Here is a 21,359-nt window from a genome sequence, read left to right as displayed (position 1 = left end):
TATGAAGACAGGATGACGTGACAATCTGTAATCTCTGTAAAAATTGTAAATGCTCAGTAAATACTAAATTAATATGGTGAGACCACTCAAAAGACTCACACCAGATACCAGATTTTCAAGCCTATAGTACTTAGAATAAAACCATTCAAGTATGCAGGTTGTTCCCAGAGAGGCTCAATCTCTAAAATAGTAAAAGGCAAGGAGAGTTTCTAGCAAGACAAGACAAAAATCAAGGATTATAAATCTATATAGTTTTATTAAGACAAAAAACTGACAGTGTTGATATGAAGTTTACATTTAAACAAAAGTTTTCACAAAAACCTATCACACGCCTAAAAATTACAATGGAGTTCTAGATGCAGGTCAAGACGATGTCAACAACTGATGGATCTCATGACTCAAGACAGCGTTTTGGATTTTAGTTAATTCTTAGGATTAAAAAATTTGTTTTGTTTTAAAGTGAACCACTGCCCCAGTATGAAAATTAAATCTTCTCCTGAGACCAGGGCTTTTGAAATCATTCAACTCTTGAACTTGTGCTGTCAGTGACTGAACCCTGCCACCAATGGTTTCAAAGTTCAAAAAACAGAGGCTCCAAGAGTTTTCCACCCTATAAGCACCGGCCCTTGTCTTTCCCTACTCACTTACCTCCTATACCACTCTCTGCCCTTCCCTAAATACTTCACCAGTGGCTTGGATGGAGAAGCTGATATTGGTAACTTCACAATAGGAAAAGAAAGGGTCTTCTTGTCAGTTTCATAAGTAGCACCTCTAAGACAGAATGATCTGCCTGTGTATACACTCCAATAAGACTTTTCCTCCTCAACCAGTTTCCATCCCCCAAATGGCAGCTTTGGTAGCTTCTTAGTCCTTTGTTGGGAACAGCATTAAGCTCAGGCAGGGAATACCTTGGCTTCTAAGTTTCAGGCATTCACAGCTTTTAAACAGTCTCTCACAGTCCTCATTTAGGTTGCCAATGACATTTTTTGAAAGGATACAATATTCTGGACACAGAACCCAATTATCATTAGTTGGTCTTTCTTTTGTTTCACCATTTCCCCAAATTTTAACAAAAATGATCCTAACCCATCTCCCTTCTTTCCCACCCCACCCCACCCACCCCAAATAATACACCAGTAATAGCCAAAAACTACACACATGCTACGCTGTAAAAATGCAGAGTTAACACTATCGGGAAGAAGGCTGTGTGGGTTGTGGAGATGCTCTTTGAAGATTTACAGTATCTCTTGCTCTCCCACATCCCATTCTGCGTTTTGTCCTTCATAGAAGGCCCTTTGCTTTTTTTTAAGCAAAGTTCAGAACGGGTTGCCTTGAAACACTGACCCTCCTTCCCCTCCACCGGGATGGGTGTGCAAACTATACAGCATGGAACGGCTTTAAAGCACTTGGGCTGCTGTAGGGCACAGAAACTATACTGGCTCTTCAAAGGACATCTTCTCAAGCCACCTTTATGGTGTCAAGACAAGTAGAACTCCTTCTTTCCCCACTTGAAACCCACAGTCAGATGTGACAGGGGCTGGTATTCAAGAAAGTTAATTCTTATCATCTTTTTTGTCATCATCCTCTGAGGGGTAAGAATGCCACGTCAGCCTTTCCTCATAGAAGGATATGACAACCTGCGGGCACTTGACATTGGCCTCCTTGGCGGGAACCAGGTCAGCCTCATCAGAGTTCTTCCTGTGGAACAAAGCACAGAGAGACTTTGAGACCAGTACTGGTGGTCTCCTAACATGGGTCTCCCAAGAGACTGGGCTTTAAAACTACTAATTCCAGAAGACAGGCCAGGAAGGATGATAACATGGGGTAGGCATCATGTACTAGTAGCTTTTAGCCAAATAATATCCTCGGATATCTTCTCCTGTTGAAAATACCCTCTTTCTCAAAAGCTAACTCTGAACCCCTGGGAACCTCTGAACACCCCAACACATAAAAAACATGACACTCTCAGATTCTCTGAAGGAGTAAGAGAGGCTGCCATATTCCTCCAAAGCCATATCCCAGCTACTAAAAGCCCATGGAGAGATCCTGGCCTGGTAACAGGACTTAATACCATGTTGGGTAATAAGATTTAATACCAATCTGGCTCTGGTCAGAGCCAATGCAGGTGGAGACTTTCTTGCTGACTCATAATCACACTGTTTAACACTACCAAATACCATGCGCACACAGATAGGCCACAACTCCCAGGTGCTTTGAAATGGTGCTTCAAAACTGGGAGGTAGAAAATAAAGGGACTGTTATGTAATTTTCTATATTTTTCTGAATTTTAAAATGTTCTCAAAAATTGAAAACCACATACATATTACAAGGGACTTAGGCATAAGCTCTCTCTTCAGGTCACTAGGAACATCCTAGATGAAAGCAATAGCACAGGGCAGGCAGCAGACAGATACATGTAAGAGGGGGTCTCTGATGAGGCACCACACCAAACTTCTGGAACCCCAGCAACATGTATACCTAAGCCACACAGCCCCACCGACCCAGGGAAGAGTAAGCCAGGAAAGTATGTTTTTGAACAACAGGTAAGAGAATGGGAGGGAAAAGAAGTATAGCAGTATGGGAGCCTGAAGCAGCCTAGCCCTTGCTGACAATTCAACAACAGCCTCTGAGGTAACTGTTCAGTCATTTCACTGCACAGAAAAATAGCTACTTAGGGAAATGAACAAATATCTCCATTCTCCAGGAGAAATAACTTTAAAATGAAGTTGGTTTTATAATCAACATCCAATCTTAACTTGCAATTACATTCAGCTATAATCTTTACACATACTAGTGAGTCAACCAAAGGGATGTAATGTCAAGCAATAAGGAAGTGCTACCATTACTCAGATTGGTCACATACAGCCACACAAAAGTATATCATAAATGGACTGAGTAACTCCTGATATTAATTCTTTTCCCCCATATGCAGCACCTTAAAAATGAACTTTTCTCCTACAGGCCAGCAATAAATAAGCTAAAAGAAGGTCAGGTTCAGTAAACACCTAGGGAATGCATGGGAAATAAATAAGAGGTTTAGCCAGCTATAACACTGACTTTCAGTGTTCCAAGTTAGGCCTCTCTTGCCACCTTCTGAAGGAGAGAAATCAGTATAGATACAAGTTTCCAAGAAGATTCTAGACTGATAAAAGGATAAAGTCCCTAGAATAATGCTTCCTTGGCACAGGCTTAGAATTATTCACTCCTAATTTATATTTTAAAGGCAGTGATTTAAAAAAAAAAATAAAATAAAAAAAATAAATAAAGGCAGTGATTTGAGCTCCATTTTGGGGAGAGGAGAACAAGCATTTCCAGCAAGCAAGAAAAAGAGAAGCAAGTATTCCTTTTTGGATAGAGAACTTTGGGTTAATTATTGTTCTTAAGAGTCTCAGGACAACTGCTTTCATTAAGATGTTTCATGGAGTACTACTACCACTGGTTATAGTGGAAAAAAAGCAGGCTTCTCTGCGCTTAGTGAAGGGGCCTTGCTGACCCCTGCTGGCAGACTTTGCAATTGAAAATTTGCACCAACTGGAAAGGATCTAACCAGGACAAAGAAAGAGCTTCAGAAATTCTTTCCTAACCATGAGAAGTTAACAGAATTTCTGATCCTGGGGCTAGCCCGATCTCTATTAAGAAAGTGGTGGAAAGGGAGGATGGTTCAATCACATTTCATTCCCCCCACCTTTATTACAGAAGTAAAATGTTATTTCTTCCTGTATACACCTCTCCACTCTACATTTTCTCCCACCTCCTACAAAAAAAAAAAAAAGGGGTGGGGGGCAAAAATCTGAGAATCCTAAGGGCCCTACCTGTAACTCATGAGACCAGGCTGGCAGTCAGGCCAAGGGTAACTATTGAAGGACTATGCCATCTTAAAGATTTCATACCTGGGCAAGTAGAATTTCCAAGGTCTACCTCTTTTCCTTTGGCATGGAACAGATGAGGGGAAGAAAAAAAACCACCACCACACAGAGCCACTGGCAGACTCACCATTTCATTAGGAACATGAGTTCTCCACTGGAGTCTGTAGCTCCAATAATCCGCTCTGGTTCCAAACCCCGGGCAAAGCCTCGTGGCTTTTCTGACTGTAAAAACCAGATGGAACAATTTTAACTGTATGGGATTGTTCTCCAGACTAGAGCTACTCCTGTTCTGATGATAATGTAATCAAATCCTTCTGCCAACATTTCACCAATTCTTTGGCTCTAAGTCACAAGCCTTTTAGAATCAGAGTGATTATTCCATCAAGTTTTGATGTGCTTGAGGTTTCCCCATGTGTAAAAAGGGACATTCATCTCAAGCCAAATAAATGTTCACAATTGTTTCTTCACCCTCAAAAGGTACCTTACTTTATGGTACTGAATGGATTAAAGCCTGAAATGATTAAAACATTCACAGCATCTCCTCACACAAATTAATACCTTTGCACTTACTTGTTCTTAAACCTCAGATGTGAGTTTATGTGGCTTCATGAGAGACCCCCCACACACACCCCACAGACATTTTTAAAGCATTAGCCTATCTAGGACTGCAAAAGGACTGAGAGCCAAGCAGCAGCAGAAAAAGGTGCTGAAATTATCTGGCTGTCAGCTTCTTTGACAGCAGCATGAATTCTGGGCTAGTAAAAATTCTTACTTCAAGTCTTACCTCTTCTTTCTTCTTCTTTGGTTTGCTCTCCTCCCCCTTATCTTCCGAATCAGAATCAGCTTTGCGCTTGCCTCCCTCTGATTTATCTGTCTCGTGTGCTGTTTTCTGTGACTGCAGAAACTCAGCAATGAGGTCAGGGCAATCCAGGTTCTCTTCTGGTTCCCATGTGTTATCCTCACTGAAACCAGAGGCACACGAGTCACAAAGTTAGTACACACTCACACCACCGAGAGGCACAGGAGGACAAGGGCTGCTGTCCTTGGAAAAGAACTAGATTCTGTCCAAGACCAAGAACTCAACAAAGCTCAAATTTCTTGGGAGGTGGTAGGGGGCTTTTTAGTATTAACACAAATTGAAAGCTGCCTCCTTCAAAAGAAAGTTTACTTTCTCTTCGCAAACTTCCATCAGTCTTAAGCCACACACAAAACTGTTCATCAGAAACTGGTCACGCATGATAGCATTTAGTACATGTAGATCATGTTCCTAACTGGACTATAAGCCATGGAGGCCAAGCCAAAGTCACAATGTACCATCAGAGCACCCCGTGCCCTGTCCTGCACATGGTCAGCCTCCCGAGAAGCAGCTGGGGGCCGGGTGCACAGCCCCTCCGGGCAGAGACACTCACTCTGAGAACCCCTTCCACTTCAGCAGGTACTCCACTTTGCCCTTCACCACTCGGCGGTCTAGGACTTTCTCCACCACGTACTCTTCCTCCTCTTCTTCTAGCACCTCCTCCACTTTCTTCTTGTTTTGTTTTTTCCCCATAGTGCCCGCCAGCTTTCTGGTATAAAGGATGACGCTGCTAAAATGATAAAGGAAATAAAAAGGACATTAGGGCACTCTTCTTACGGGAATATGTGGATAAGAAAACCAGGGATATAAAAAATGACTTTAATAGGGCACGATGCTGTTATTAAATGTTATGCCTATTCATATTCAATACCCAAGAGTTTTCTGATTATGCTGAACTAGAAAGTTAGTTTTCTAAAACAGCTCCAACTAATCTCACTGCAAAGCTTCTTTATGCCTACACATCCACTTAAAACTTTGATACTCATTCTAAGTTTAAAAATAACTCCCAGTACTTCTCTACTTGTGATATCTAAAGTATTACATTAATTTGAAAGAAAAGCAACCTTCCCAAAAATCAGGTCTATACATCAAACCTAAAATATATATAACCCGCTGATCCATATTTTCTCCTATTCTCTGAATGTTTTTCAATTTCACCAAAGTATTCGACTTGGATTTTTTCTATGGGAAATGGCTTATCCTATTTATTAGACATCTAGTTTAATTTTTCCTTCTGTATATGCATATATAATATATACAATTCTTCTGCATTGTTAAGCATCATCTCATTGGAGTTCCCTTAAGACTTTTTATGTGGTTTTTCTTTTCTAAGAATGCCACCATTAATTCTCATTTGTTAAGTTTTTATTCTTTTTATTTCTGAGAAAGATTCATAAAAACCCCAGAATGACCATGAGATTCTCTAATGAATTTGGAAGTAAGTATGGGAAAAAAGATATCACAGGTAACAACACCTGTATTTTTTTGTATAATATATCATCAGGCTAGGTAACCTCTAGGGCTTCCCAGGTGGTGCTAGTGGTAAAGAACCCACCTGCCAACACAGGAGACATAAGAGACATGGGTTCGATCCCTGGGTTGAGAAGATCCCCTGGAGGAGGGCATGGCAACCCACTCTGGTATTCTTGCCTGGAGAATCCTATGGACAGAGGAGCCTGGCGGGCTACAGTCCACAGGTTGCAAAGAGTCAGACACAACTGAAGCGACTTAGCACACACACACAGTAACCTCCAAGGGTTTTTCCAGTCCCCTACAAAGCTGTTCTCTTTGGTCCTTTGTACAACTCTTCTAACTGCTGGGTAGGCACTGAGCTGCCGTCTATGGGGTTGCACAGAGTCGGACACGGCTGAAGCAACTTAACAGCAGCAGTAGCAGGCATAAAGCCTACAACTGTGTCAGTAGGTGGCGCCATAAGATACTAATACAATAAAACAGATCTACAAAACTGGCTGAAATCTACAAACTGATAGATCAGCTACCAGCAGGAACTATAGAGTCAACTATGGCAGATGATCCAAGACAGGAAAGTGGTTACTACCATGTTTCATGTTTGTATTTAAGGCAGTGCCAATTTGGGGGTTAAACTGCTTATTTCTAGCATCCTTGGGAAAGGAGTCTTACTGAGTGAAAGTATAAACACTTTTACATATTTTTAAACTGGCATGTGGACAGAATATATTTAGAAAGAGCTCATCTATAGACTATATGAAATAAATCTTACATAAAAATCAGATTCACCATTGTGAATCAATTACAGTATCTACAGATATTGAGTTAGTTTACATTCTGAGATATTCTCATTTCGGTACATATGAGCAATTCGGACTAGTGAAACAACAAACATTTGGTTGGCTGCTAGAAAATTTTAGACATTGCTGGAGACTGGAGATTCTAGAGAGTAAGTAATGGTCCCTGTTTTCCAGAAACCTCATGTTTGCCAATTAAAAATAAAGATAACCTCTTCCTTAAAGGCATTCTGAACTTCTTCACATGAAGTTTTCTGAAGTGCTTTTAGTGCGGTCTATGGCAACACCCAATGCCCCTGTCCACACAGCTCACACACTCATCTATGCTGACTCCTCCTCTTTATTTACATTGCTCGTTCCTCTTCTTTTACCAAAGATTTTGCTTTCCTCCCCTCCCCAACCCCTCTGTTTTAGTGCCACATGAGTTTTCCTTTTCTTCTGTTACTGAACAGACTAATCAATGCATTGAATGTCGGCTTTGGCTAATTATTGGCTACTATGCCTCTGATTCAAAGGCTGTTTCTTCTTCTTGGAGGGAAGTATTTTCAGGTTTTCAGAATTCTAATTGCCATGATAAGTGTTATTTTATCAGGAAAGAAAACAAATCTAATTTTTCTTTAGGATAAGTGCTGCAGTAATAGCTGCTCCCAAGAACAAGTGCTACTCTTTGCAGGATTTATCATCAGTCTTTGGTTAAAGTGCAGAGAAAAATAAATTGACCCTTTCAATAACAAAGGGTACCACAACTCCCTACATTAGTTTGGACTCAGAAATTAGAAGCCACTCTCTTTCTAAACAGACAGAAAGAAAACAGTGGTTTATAGGCAACTCTAAAACAGTAACTGAAAAAAAAAAAATAAACCAGTAACTGTTCCCTAACCTTTTTCTAAACAATTAAAGAAAGTAAAGAAAAAGCAGTCTCATCACTGTGGCTTCAGAATTAAAGAGCTATTTATCTGTGTTGTCTACATTAATAGCTGTATTTGTCTTACAAAAAGTCCTGCTACTACAAAATAATGACAGTTTCTACCTCATCTCTAGCTACTGGGAAATCTGGAGTGAGACTTCTTGACTTTCCGCTTACTCACTTAACTCATTGTCCTAAGAGCAACTCAAATGAGAAGTGAAGAATGTAGAAAACACCTCCACTTCTGTCTTGAGTTTTCTTAACTAGCTCATCCCAGCACCTGTCTCCAGGTTAGATTCTTTATATTGGAGATTCTCAGCCAGGCTTCCCAATGTGAGTTTTTTCCTTATTTATTGGTACATCTCTGGGGTCCTGAATAAGCCATTTGTCAAAGTCAGTAGAGAAGTGGATTAAATACACAACTCACTCTTCCCACAAAACCAAGCACTTTCAGACAAGCCAAAGTGAAGGTGTCAGTTGCTCAGTCGTGTCCAACTCTTTGTGACCCCACAGACTGTAGCCCTCCAGGGTTCTCCATCCGTGGGATTTTCCAGAATACCGGGATTTTCCAGAATACTGGAGTGAATTGCCATTTCCTTCTCTAGGGAATCTTCCTGACTCAAGGATCGAACTTGGGTCTTTCGCATTGTGGGCAGACTCTTTACCGTCTGAGCCACCAGGGAAGTCAGACAAGCCAAGATCTCCCTTAAATATTACGACAGACCAGTCATTTGCATATACTTTCCAAACTGATGTCAAGAGAAATCCCCTCTCCTTGAATACGGCAGTCTCCAAATACCAGCAGTAACATCTGGAAGGAGGGCTCTGAATTGGAATTGCTTGGCAAGGAAATTTCAAAGTAACTCAGATCAGAGTAGCAGCACAATGGAAAAATGCCATTAGTCAATTCTATTTGCCTCTCTCTAAATATCCTGGCAACCAAATTATAGCATAAAAAGTGCCAAAATCAATGAACAAAGGGTCAAGATATATACCAGAACGTCATAATGTGTACACACAGGTGAATAGCTCTAAATTAACTCAGAAATCTGAGTCTGTGGACAAGTCTTAAGGCTCATCACAATGTTTCAGACAAAAATACCTATGATCAGTTAAGTGCTACAATTTTTACCTAAATATTTAACTGGATCTGCCACATTAAAAAAATTCTTTTTAATTTTGTCTGGGCTGGGTCTACACTGCTGCACGCAGGCTTTCTCTAGTTGCAGAGAGTGGGGGCTACTCTCTAGTTTCGGTGCACAGGTTTCTCATTGCAGTGGCTTCTCTTGTTGCAAGAGTATGGGCTCTAGGGCACCGGGGCTTCAGTAGCTGGGGATGGCTGGTCTCTATAGAGGGCAGACATCAGTAGTTGTGGTGCACAGGCTTAGCTGTCCCAAGGCACGTGGGATCTTCCCAAAGCAGGGATCGACCCCATGTGTCCTGCTTTGGCAGGCGGATTCTGAACCACTGGGCCACCAGGGAAGTCTGATCTGCCACATTTAAAATGCCTAGAAAAATAATACCTCACATTTATATTGCACTTTACAGTTAATGTGCTACCACAACTCATTTGATCTTTGAAATCATCCTATAAAATAAGCCATTCAGATGTCATTGACAACTCAGAGATAACACAAAGATTTACAGGAAATAAACCTCCCAAGGTCACACAATTAATAAAATTATAGCACTTCAGTATGCACATCTCCTAGCAGGGCTGGGCTAATCACCCTGCCACACACACAGATCTAGGAGCTGGACCAAACAACAACATACTTACAGGGAGATTTCCCTCCAGTCTGTACTAGGAAAGGATCTAAAGGTCTGACTTGATCCTCTCTACAATTTGTCATCAGTAAATAAGGAAGTGACTGACAGTGATTTCTTTCAGTGAAGACCTTGGAATATGTATAGGTGTTTAAAAACTACTTGGTCTTTTCCAGTGAGTCTGCTGATGTGGAGAGCAGACTCATTTGAAAAGACCCTCATGCTGGGAAAGACTGAAGGCAAAAGAAGAGGGCAGCTGAGGAAGAGATGGTTAGATAGCATCACTGACTCAGTGGACATGAATTTGAGCAGACTCTGGGAGATGGTAGAGGACAGAGGAGCCTGGTGTGCTGCATCCATGGGGTCGCAACTTAGCGAATGAACAACAGCTGTTAATTAAATCATCACTGTGACAAAGTTTTGGTTTTTAGGGCCCCAGGAGTCTTCTGAATCTTTTAAACTGACAAGTGCTGTGTGCTCAGTTGTTTCAGTCACGTCCGACTCTTTGTAACCCCATGGACAGCAGCCCGCCAGGCTCCTCTGTCCATGGGATTTTCCTGGCAAGAACACTGCTAGGAGAATGGGTTGCCATTTCCTCCTCCAGGGGTTCTTCCCAACCCAGGGATCATAGGAAGCAACTCTTCATCAGTTGATTTTGAGATTGCAGCAATTTAGTCTACGGCCATACCACCCTGAACGCGCCCGATCTAGTCTTATCTCGGAAGCTAAGCAGGGTCGGGCCTGGTTAGTACTTGGATGGGAGATTGCAGCAATTTACTCTTCAGACTCCACTTCTAAATCCAATTCTCTTGCTATTTCCACTATATGTGCATTTCCTTCACTAAAGTCTTGAACTCCTCAAGCTCATCCATAAGGGTCAGGAATTAACTTCTTCCAAATTCCTATTAGTGTTGATATTTTGACCTCTTCCAATGAACCACGAATGTTCTTAATGGTATCTAGAATGGTGAATCCTTTCCAGAAGGTTTTCAATTTTCTTTCCCCAGATCTATCAGAGGAGTCACTATCTATGGCCGTTATAGCCTCACAAAATGTATTTCTTAAATAATTAAGACTTGAAAGTCAAAATGACTCCTTGATCCACCAGCTGCAGAATGATGCTGTGTTTGCAGGCATGAAAACAACATTAATCTTTTACATCTCCATTAGAGATCTTGGGTGACCAAGTGTATTATCAATAAGCAGTAATATTTTGAAAAGAATCTTTTTTCCTGAGCAGCAGGCCTCAACAGTGGGCTTAAAATAATGTAACTTTATTGTGTGCAGCAGATCTTTTCACATCAAGTATTAGTTTTCCCATGTGGAACAAATTAAGATTTAAAATGATAAAGTTAAAATAAAATAAAATAAAAAATAAAATAAAATGATAAAGTTATTGTTAAGGAGATGCACTGGGCAACAGAAAAAGCTGAAGAGTTTTTGTCTGAAACTGGAAAACAGAATAGTCTGGAAAAAAGGGATATAAGGAAAGTACCATACCAGTGCTAAGACCAAAAAAAGCAGCTTTGGGAGCCATGTTGTAAACTGTGTTGTAAACAGATGTGCTGTCATCCAGGTTTTGTTATTCCATTTATAGAACACAGTCAGAGTAGATTTTTAAGGGCCCTAAGATTTTTGGAATGGTGAATGAGCACTGGCTTCAACTGAAAGTCACCAGCCATATTAGCCCCTATAGAGTCAGCCTGTCCTTTGAAGCCAGGTATTGACTTCTCCTCTCTTGCTATGACAAAGTCCTAGACGGCATCTTCTTCCAATAGAAGGTTGTTTCATCTACACGGAAAATATGTTGTTTACTGTAGCCAACTTCATTAATTGTTTTAGCTAGATCTTCTAGATAACTTGCTGTACCTTCTATATCAGCACTTGCACCACTTGCATCACCTTGCACTTTTAAGTTACGAAGACAGCTTCTTTCTTTAAATCTTACTAACCAACCTCTGCTGACTTTTCTGCAGCTACCTTACCTTGTGAGGCTTTCATAGAAACGAGGAGTTAGGGCCTCCTCTGGATTAGACTTTGCCTTAAGGAAATGCTGTAACTGGTTTAATCTTCTATCCAGACCATTAAAACTTTCTACATATGAGCAAAAGGCTGTTTTGTTTTATCATTCATGTGTTCACTGGAGTAGCACTTTTAATTTCCTTCAGAAACTTCCTTTGCATTCATAACTTGGCTAACCAGTGCCTATCTTTGGCCTTCGGCTTTTAACATGCCTTCCTCATTAAACTTAATAGTTTTTAGCCTCTAAAGTGAGTGACACAACTTTTCCTCTCACTTGAATACTTAGAGGGCATTGTAGTGTTATTAAATGGCCTAATTTCAAGGAATAAGGAGGCCTGGAGAGAGGAAGAGAGACTGGAACAGCTAGCAGATTAAGTTCTGCTGTCTTAAATGGGCATGGTTTGTGGCACCCAAAAACAATTACAATAGTAGTATCAAAGATCACTGGGAAAAAAAAAAAAAGATCACTGGTCACAGATCACTAAAACAAATTTAACAGTAATGAAACGTTTGAAGTATTGAGAGAATTGCCAGAATGTGACACAGAGACATAAAGTGAGCAGATGCTGTGGGAAAAATGGCATTGATAGACTTCCTCAACACAGGGTTGCCATAAACTTTTACCTTGTAAACCTTCAATTTGTAAAAAATTCAATTATCTTCAAAACACAATAAAGTGAAGTCTGAGTGAAAAGGTATAAGGATCTGAGAAGACAATGTGAGCATAGCTCCTGCTTGCCATCACATACATGAATTATAAAGGGCTACCCCAGAACTTCCAAGCTGATTTCTTGCCAGCTTTCAGAAAGGTCAAACTCCAGATGGGAGGACAAGGTAACATCTACAGACCTCTGAAACCAGACCAGTAGGGCGTTTTCAGTAAATGCTAAGGTAAAACACACTGGTCTGGTGAGGTGACCATCTATATTAAGAAAGAATTCACAGGAAAGCAGACCTTGAGCAGAGAACTTTCACCTAAATGAGAAAAAGACTCACCTATGAAATATATAAATACAGAAGTCTACATCCAGTGAGTCAAAAAATAGAGTATATGTAGTATTTCTTAAAATATTTTGTTTTCCTAATTGTAATATAACATATATATTCATATTCTATTACAAAATTACTTAATGTAGGAAATCAAAGTTTCCTTCCTCAAGACCTCTCTTTGTCCTTCTACATGTAAACTGACCCAGATGTACATATGTGAAAATAGATATTACAGTTCTATAATTTGCCTTTTAATATAATGTATCTCTGACATTGTTCCATAAAGATCTCCATTCTTAAGCTGCACAGTATTCCATATCGTATGGACACACCATACTCTAACCATTCACCTAGTGATGAAAATTTGGGTTGTTTCCTATTTTTTATTATTGCAAACAGTGTTGCTTTGATCACGGCATCTCATCTTTAAAAGCTCCTTAGGCGATCTGACGCACATCCTCAGAAAAAAGTCACTGCTACAAGAGGATTGACAGGAACTACATTCCTTAGTAAAATTACATAATTATTGCAAACATAAATCAATTCTTATACTTAGCGAAAAGGTAGGTGAACATTTTACTTTCTCCATAAAGCCCATTATTCCAGTCCATTTAGAATGAGACTGGAACAGTAAGTGATAACTGATGTTCTTGAAAACAAAACCTCTGTATCATATTCAACAGCATTCACTCTAGACCTTTTTTCTCCTAGTAATGAAACTGGAAGAGTACTGCTTGAAGACTCCTTATAATTCCTCTAACCAGATGAAAGCTAGCAGTATGACCACCAGAAGCATATCTTTCCTGCTCTTGATCTCTCAAAACTATGCCTATAGGCATTATGTATATTTACTGCAAACTCAGTTTCCTCATCTGTGAAACAGGTGTAATAACTCCATGGAATTCCTCTGGGGTGAGCTTTTTATGACCTTCTGGCATTCATTATCTATTTACATATTTGCACCTATGTCCTACTTCATTAATTATTTACTGCATTAAGCATGAGAATAACTCTGAAATCCAGTGCAATGGGAACTTGGTGAGAAAATACCATTTTTCCCCCCTATGTATATGGCTGAAATTCATGGCTAGGTTTTTCAACACATCAGAGCAGCTCCAGAACACACTCAAGAAGGACTCAGGTCTGACTGATAAGAATGACCAGTAATTACAAAACAGAAACCAAGATCTCATTTCTGGAAGACTTGAGAGAGAAGAGCTGCCAGAAACTGAGAAATCACATTTCATATGCCTGAAGTGTAGATATTCCTTATTTTCTTTATCTCATCCAGGCAGAAAAATAAAGACCTTGTAGTAAATGGCAAAAGGAATCTATCTTCCTATGAAAATAGACAGGTGAGGAAAAGAAGTAAATTCTGGATACAAACAATGGAAAATTTCAACAGAATTATTTGCAAAAGGAATTTTAAGATTTCTGAAGAAACTACATAAATACCAAAAGTCAGTTTTAATGATTTATATGGTAAAGTTCTATAATAAACTTCAGAGATTATGATTTCAGGCTCTGATTTTACAGATATACTTTTTAAAAAGGTCAATTACTCAATTAAATGAATGGTCTAAGAATTCATGTAGCTTTTACTGAGTTCAGGACAAAATTATGACATTGATTTCTCTCTATTCATACTCTGTATCTGGTCTCTTACTAAATCCTGTTGATTTTTTTTTTTTTAGTTCTACCAGTTTATTGCTACCAACCCATCTCCCTCTACCCTCGTGCACACATGCTCAGTCATGTAACCCCATGGACTGCAGCCCGCCAAGCTCCTCTGTCAATGGACTTTTCCAAGCAAGAATACTGGAGTGGGTTGCCATTTCCTTCTCCTCCTGTTGATTTTTTATCTTAAGTATCTTTTAACGTATACATTTGTCTAGTCCCACTACTACCATCCTACTCCAGGTAACCACCATCTCCTGCCCGGGTAACTCCTAACCCAGGTCATTCTCAACAGTTGGCACTGATGTAAAAATGCAGACCTCCATACCATTATCGGCAGGCATTTGAACTGAAGACCACTGCATCTAACCCTATCAATCACGCTTACCTTGCCCTTTGCCCCATTCCTCACTTAACAAGTCCCTTAACTAAAATGCCCCCAGAAGAAGCATCCTTGAAGCCCCAGACTAGGTTTAGGTTAACTCTTCCTGTGAACATACTCCTACATCATCTACTGAGTGTCTATAATGTGTGAGACACTAGAAAAATGGGGAGAACACCACAAACAAAACCCCTGGGCTCTTAAGAGTTTATATTCTAACGTGGACAAATAAGTGAGCATGAGTGGGAGTGCATGCACACATGTGTCTGCAGAGTAGGGCTCAGACAAGAAGCAAGAAAACATTAATGGGACTTCCATAGTGGTGCAGTGGTTAAGATTTCGCCTTCCAATGCAGAGGGTGTGGGCTGGTCAGGGAGCTAAGATTCCACATGCTTCGCCACCAAAACATAAAACAGAAGCATTACTGTAACAAATTTAATGAAGATTTTAAAGAGACAACTCGGCATAACTTAGAAAAATACGCCAAGTTTAGAGAAGAGTGGGTTCAAAGTCCTAGGGTGAGAAGAGCTTGCTTTATCTGAGGAACAGAAGTGTGGCCAGGTAGAAAGAGCTAGACTGAGGGAGCAGCAGACAAGAACCAGATGATAATTACCATGTATTTCACTCCCCACTTCATTCCTTCTTCATCTAGCTCCTTTTTCCATTCCATGTTTTCCTTACCTGTCTTTTGCCTCTAGCTTAGGTTCAAGGCCTAGTCAGTTAACAGCATAAAAGTTAATGGCTACAGCTCTACTAGCTTTTAATACCATCTATTAAAAAAGCAAATTAAAACAATAAGCATTTACTAAGAGCCTGGGTGGAAAAAGGTAACCAATTCATTCCAGCTGCTAAAGCATTGAAAGCTTCTGAAAGTTCCACATCACAGGAACCCCTCTGACCCAGGCAAATGGAACTGTTGGGCCAGGGTACCAGGATCTGCAGACCCAGTACAGGCTTTTGAAAATGCCATAAGGGTTAGTAATAACATATAACTTTTACTGAATACAGAACACTTAATGCATAGAAAGGCACTTAATTCAACTCTCACAACAAACACTATTAAGTCCATTTCACAAATGAGGAAACTAAGGCTTTCTGAAGCAAAGGAAAATTACCAAAGTCCCCCAAGGGTAAGACACAGAACTAGGACTGTAAGATTGAAAACATACAAAAAAGTACAAAAGCAAATGAAGTTCATTTTCATTTCAACAGAAGAAATAAGAGGAGTATGTAATAATTAACAAAAGAAATATAAGCAAGGATAAGTAGCCACAAAAGTATTATAGGGGTTTAGAAAAATAAATAGCTAGGGTGACTAAAGAGGTTTTGAAAAGTCAGGATTTGAGGTAAGGCTCCAACAGCATTTGAAAAGCGGGACTGGAGGGAGGCAATTTAAGCCCAGGGAACTATTGTTAACAAATGCAATGAGGCACTTCTGAGGTAGGCAGGGTGTAAACCATCTTGGGTGGGAGTAGACTGAATAGGAAAGCAGCAGGTAACTGCTAAAAAATTTTCTGCAAAGTCTCCTCCTCCTCCCTTAGAAAGGCCAAACTCCTCAGTATAACATCTAACACCCTTTAGATTCACCTATTCCATACTCCCACTTCCCTCACAAATCTTACATTCCTGTCAAAACAGAAAACTCTAACCTGAACATACCCTGCATACTTCCTCCATGCACAGATTTGCTCTTTATTTAGAAGTGTGTGTGTGCACATGCTCAGTGTGTCCAGCTGTTTGCGACCCCATGGACTGCGGCCTGCCAGGCTCTTCTGTCCATGGAATTTTCCAGGCAAGAATATTGGAGTGGGTTGCTATTATCCTGTCCAAAACTAGAACTCAAAATCTTACCCATCCTTCAAGAGCTAGCGCAAATGCTACTTCTTCCATCATGTCTACCCAACTTAGCCAAATATTATTTCTCTTTTTCTTGTAATTACCAAAGCATTTTGTTTTTATTTTTACTCAGACACTCAATTAAAGGTAGGTCTGGACCTGGCATACAGTGCTGAACCCCATATGGGCAGTAAGAATGGATGTCTCAGAATCAGATAACCAAGGAACAGAGGTTGAGAGCTCTTAGCTTTTCAGGGAAAGATCACCAAACAAATTGGATTATGATCAGTAGCATTACCAGACACTGAAAAGCAGGTGAAGGCATGTATAGAACATTCAATTTTGTAGTCCTTCTGACTCATGTTTCTAAATGCTTTTAGTTCATTTGTGAGCTGTGGCTGTTTTTGAGCCAAATGCTTTCCAGATGGAAAACTTTACTGAGCAAAAAACAAGAATTTGTGCCACATACCCGGTGAGCAGGAGTTTCATTTTTAAAGGAATCCCTGTCCTCAAATTTTGGGATCTAGGACTAGAATATCAGTGTGAAAATAAAATTAGAATTTTATCTGAGATGTGTCCAAAACTTTGGCTAACTCCTTTTCATTGTGCTGATGTAAATAAAACTCTCTCTCTCTCTCTCTATATATATATATATAAGCCACAGGGATCTGTAAATATTAGCAGGACACAATGATACCAGAAGCAAATCTTTTAGTTTAAAATGAAATAAAAGTGATTAGAAAACAAGACCAGAATTATGACTAAGTTGGAATTAAAAGCAGAGACCAAAGCATTCATAGACAACAAAACAAAACCAGAATAATGACACTAACTTCTCAAATACCAGTTGTTAAGCTTTCAATGTGTTAGCCGCTATTAAAGAAAGGCACAATTTCACAGACAAATTAGGCCATCCTCTCTTGGTCAGCAAATCACAAAAGCTTAAAGGCAGTAACTCAAATACTTACACGATCAGAATTTTGCCCTTATTCAAATAACTTATCCAATTAACCTTGGAAAGGCTATTCAAGTTTTCAATAGACATTGCTATTGAGAAATACTTAGCTCCATACAAAGGACACAAAATTTTCAAAATACTTACATAACAGAAAATATTCAAAGTACTATATAGCTTGCGGTTGAAACCCAGATCCTGAGTGCTCTCCTAGTCCTGGCTTAGGGTATTTAAAACTGCCACTTACACAATCTGCATACCTTTTCTGTATTTAATACCTGGGTGAGTATATTAAAAACAGAGGCTAATACAAGAATGCCAAGGGCAACAGTTTTACTCTGCCAAATGTCACAGAACAAAAACTGGCAAATTGATTACATAAATGCACACTGAGTCATTCTGCTAACACAGGGAATTCTCAGGAAGATCTCAAAGCCCTATCCATTCATTCAACAATATGAATGAACTATGTTAAGAGTCTTGGATGAACAAGAGGCATGGCTCATCCTACATGAACCCATAAACTAGCCATTAGCATCTTATTTCAAAAACTACTCAGAAAAATAAACTATGATGCAAAAATTCACCAAATACAACAGAAAATCTGTTATACCATCAAAGACAGTATACAAAAAGGGAAGATTTCATTGGTAAACTACTAGAAAATGACAAAAATGCATCACCTCTCTTTAAGTGGTGTGAATTCAAAAAGAAATATTTTCCTTGTCTCTAAAATGGGCACCAGAAGATAGAATGGTCGCTTCCTTTCTTTAGATGATGATAAAAATATTAGAATCCTGTAGTCAAACTGCAGGATAGGGTATTCTTTCTCAGTCTCCTTTAATCAAGAAGCTAGAAGCACAAAGCTACACGATATTTACATTTTTAATGGAAAAACAAACAAACAAAAAAAACTTAGGCTACAGCAGCCAATGAAGAAAACAGCACCACAGAGAAAACTGTACAGGACTGAAAAGTCTGAACTGCCCTAAGGCTTTATCAAGGAGTGGCCGATTCCAACAATGTGCTCTTCAATCGTATCACTTTCCATATAAATATCTGTAAGCACTTCGGAACACAGGCACTAATTTCCCAACTGTATTCCTGCAGCCATTCCAAAATCTTGGACCTTCTAAAACTATTCCAAAATGCCGACCTGATTCTTAACACAATTGAGAAGGGTATCTTAAACCCCCGGCCAGAGGTTCTGGTATAACAGATCTTCTAGTAAATGCCACCTCAACAGAGGCGAACCAGTACATGTCTGAATGCAACAGCAATCCAAGAAAAACCTTCATCTGAAGTTTTGAAAAAGGGGTAAAGTAGCGCTCTCTTCGTATTCAAATTTACTAGCAAGGACAAGCTGGCTAAAAAACTTAAGGAAAAAAATCTCGCAATCTCATGAACTTTTCCACGTTCTCTCTCAACCTACCACACCATCTCACAATCTCTCACTAACTTCATTCTTTAAATATGAACTCATCTACACATTTCTAATTTCACTGCCTTTTGTGACCAGCAACAATCCCAGATAAAAACTTATGTAATTAATTATGAATTAAAGCAAGAGTTGCACTTTGACTTTTTAACTCCTTAAAGGAAACACGGAGTGAAGGCAATAGAAAACCTGGAAAAGATAATAAAATGCGTTCCATCTTTTCTTCACACATTATTCTTACAGCCGATCAACTAGGAAGCAAGCGGTGGCCAGTTTTTCCCTTTTCTTGTGCAAGCCTCACAGAAAAGCTCTCGGGACCTCCGCCCACTTACTCAAACAATTTCTCCTCGCTACCCCCAGTCCCCGAGCAAAACGAGGCAAATACCTCCCCTCCTTCTAGACCCCTCCCCAATTTACTCAACAGACCTCCCCAAAGCACTACACTTTGGGCTGCCCTACCCCCCATCCCCTTAAAATTTCCTCGAAGCTACTGCTCCGTAACTCGGCAAGCGGAGTTCCTCTCGCAGCCCTGGCTGGATCCAATATTCTCAGGTTACATTTCTAACCTCGGGTCTTGCAGTCGTCAACCCTCCCTACGCTGGTTCAAGCGCCCAGGCTGTCCCGTCAGTCCTCTTCCCAATTTACTGTTTCCTCTCCAGCCCAATCCCCCAGCCGTCCACCCAACCCACGTAGCATTGTCTTGGTCTATTCAGGCCGAAGAGCGACCCGCAACTGCTCGGCCCACCCCAAATCGCTTCAATCTCTGGCTCCGGACTCGCCGCCCCGCCCTCTCCATCTTCTCGCGCTCTTCGCCCTACCCACTGCGCCCGGCAAAAGGTTCGGCGCGGGGAGGGAGAGGGACTCGGGCGCGCTCCCCGCTCTTAACCTCCGCCGCGAGCCCGCGGCCCCTGATCTAGGGCTCCCGCCGCCGCCGCGCGCCATCCCCCTGCTTGCCCGCCTCTAGCGGGCTCTTCACCTCAGAGCAGCGCCCACAAGCCCGAGAGGAATCGGTGCCGCGCTACTGGCGGGTCTTGTCCGGCCGGCCGGGGGAGTGGCGACCAGAAAAGCAACAAGCCGGGTGACCACTGTCGAGCCCCCTCACTGAAGCGGCGTACCGCAGGCCCCTGCCAACGGCCCTCCCCTCAGACGAACAAAAGAGCCTCGCACTCTGCGCTGCCCGCCGCCCGCACCGCGCAGGCGCGACGACCCGCCGCACAGCAATATGGGACTCGGAGTCCGTCCCGGACTACAAGACCCGAAGTGCTGCGCGCCTTCCACGGCGCCACGCACAGTTTGCGAGGGTTTCCAGAAGTTTTAATTTTTCAACCGCTAGTGCTGAATCGACTGTAGTTCAGAACGCTGCAACCTAGCAAACTAAAATGTGTGGTTTTACAAGCGAACCCCTTGATGTTCAGTGTAAAAGTGTAAAATATAAGCCACTTTTGGACAGTAGTTCATATCCTTGAAAATTTTGAATATTTCTCATCAGACCTATATAAGGCTTTCTCACCAGATCTCTATAAGGCTCCTAGTTCTCATCTTTGAGTTTAAAGTACTTCCCCTTCGAGGATTTCCCTGACCTCCTAAGCTAAGCCAGGTCCCCCTGGTAGGTGTCATTCATGATATCCTGAACTTCCCCCTTACACTGGCTGCACGAATGGGCGGCTATAGTGCCGAAACCCTCAATATCCATGAGTACCCCTCCCTCACCCAGCCTCCTCAAAGACACACAGAAATAGGCAAAAAACCTGTTTCTTATTGTTTGAGACAAGTGTTGTAGTTTTGATTTCAGCTAGACTGCTGTCCCCAAACCTGTTCATGTGGAAATTCGGTCTCATCATAATGTTCACCCTACTTTACTGTCATTAATTAGTGTCTGCCTTCTTTGTTGGACTCAAAACTCCACTCCCGTTAGGGCAGAAACCTCCGCCCAGTACAGCGCCTAGCATAAGACAGTCAAATCAACATTTGTTGAGTAAATGATTAAATAGGTTAGTATGTGGGCTTCCCTTGTGGCTCTGCTGATAAAGAATCTGCCTGCAATGTGGGATACTTGGGTTCGATCCCTGGGTTGGGAAGATCCCCTGGAGAAGGGAAAGGCTACCCACTCCAGTATTCTGGCCTGGAGAATTCCATGGACTGTATAATCTATGCAGTTGCAGAGTCTGACAACGACTGAGCCTGAGCGACTGTCGCTTTCACTTCTCAGGTGGTTCAGTGGTGAAGAACCTCCCTGCCAATGCAGGAGACGCGGATTGGATCCCTGGGTCAGGAAGATTCCCTGGAGGAGGAAATACCAACCCACTCCAGTATTCTTGCTGAAGATTCCCACGGATGGGGGAGCCTGGAGTGCTGCATACCACCTAGCACACACGCAGGTAGGAGCAACTGAGCAT

At 41.1% G+C, this 21,359-nt stretch overlaps 1 protein-coding gene across 2 annotated transcripts; it reads right to left on the bottom strand.

Moving 5' to 3' along the window:
- Positions 1-236: 236 nt before the first annotated feature.
- On the bottom strand, positions 237-20,166 carry CBX1 (chromobox 1). Of its 2 annotated transcripts, XM_061143840.1 has the most exons (5): positions 19,940-20,166; positions 5,276-5,452; positions 4,651-4,828; positions 3,994-4,088; positions 237-1,698 (listed from the first exon to the last, which is right to left on the bottom strand). In XM_061143840.1, exons 2-5 carry the CDS (start codon positions 5,413-5,415, stop codon positions 1,554-1,556), a joined length of 558 nt encoding a protein of 185 aa, XP_060999823.1. In that variant the 5' UTR covers positions 5,416-5,452; positions 19,940-20,166; the 3' UTR covers positions 237-1,553. The 2 variants fall into 2 exon arrangements, with proteins under 2 accessions (XP_060999823.1, XP_060999824.1); XM_061143841.1 differs by lacking the exon at positions 3,994-4,088 and having other exon boundaries at positions 1,555-1,698.
- Positions 20,167-21,359: the final 1,193 nt, after the last annotated feature.

This window comes from Dama dama, chromosome 5 (genome assembly GCF_033118175.1).
Source record: "Dama dama isolate Ldn47 chromosome 5, ASM3311817v1, whole genome shotgun sequence".
Lineage (NCBI taxonomy): Eukaryota > Metazoa > Chordata > Mammalia > Artiodactyla > Cervidae > Dama > Dama dama.
The sequence above is the reverse complement of the archived record's forward strand: the minus strand, read 5'-3'. Positions and strand labels throughout refer to the sequence as shown.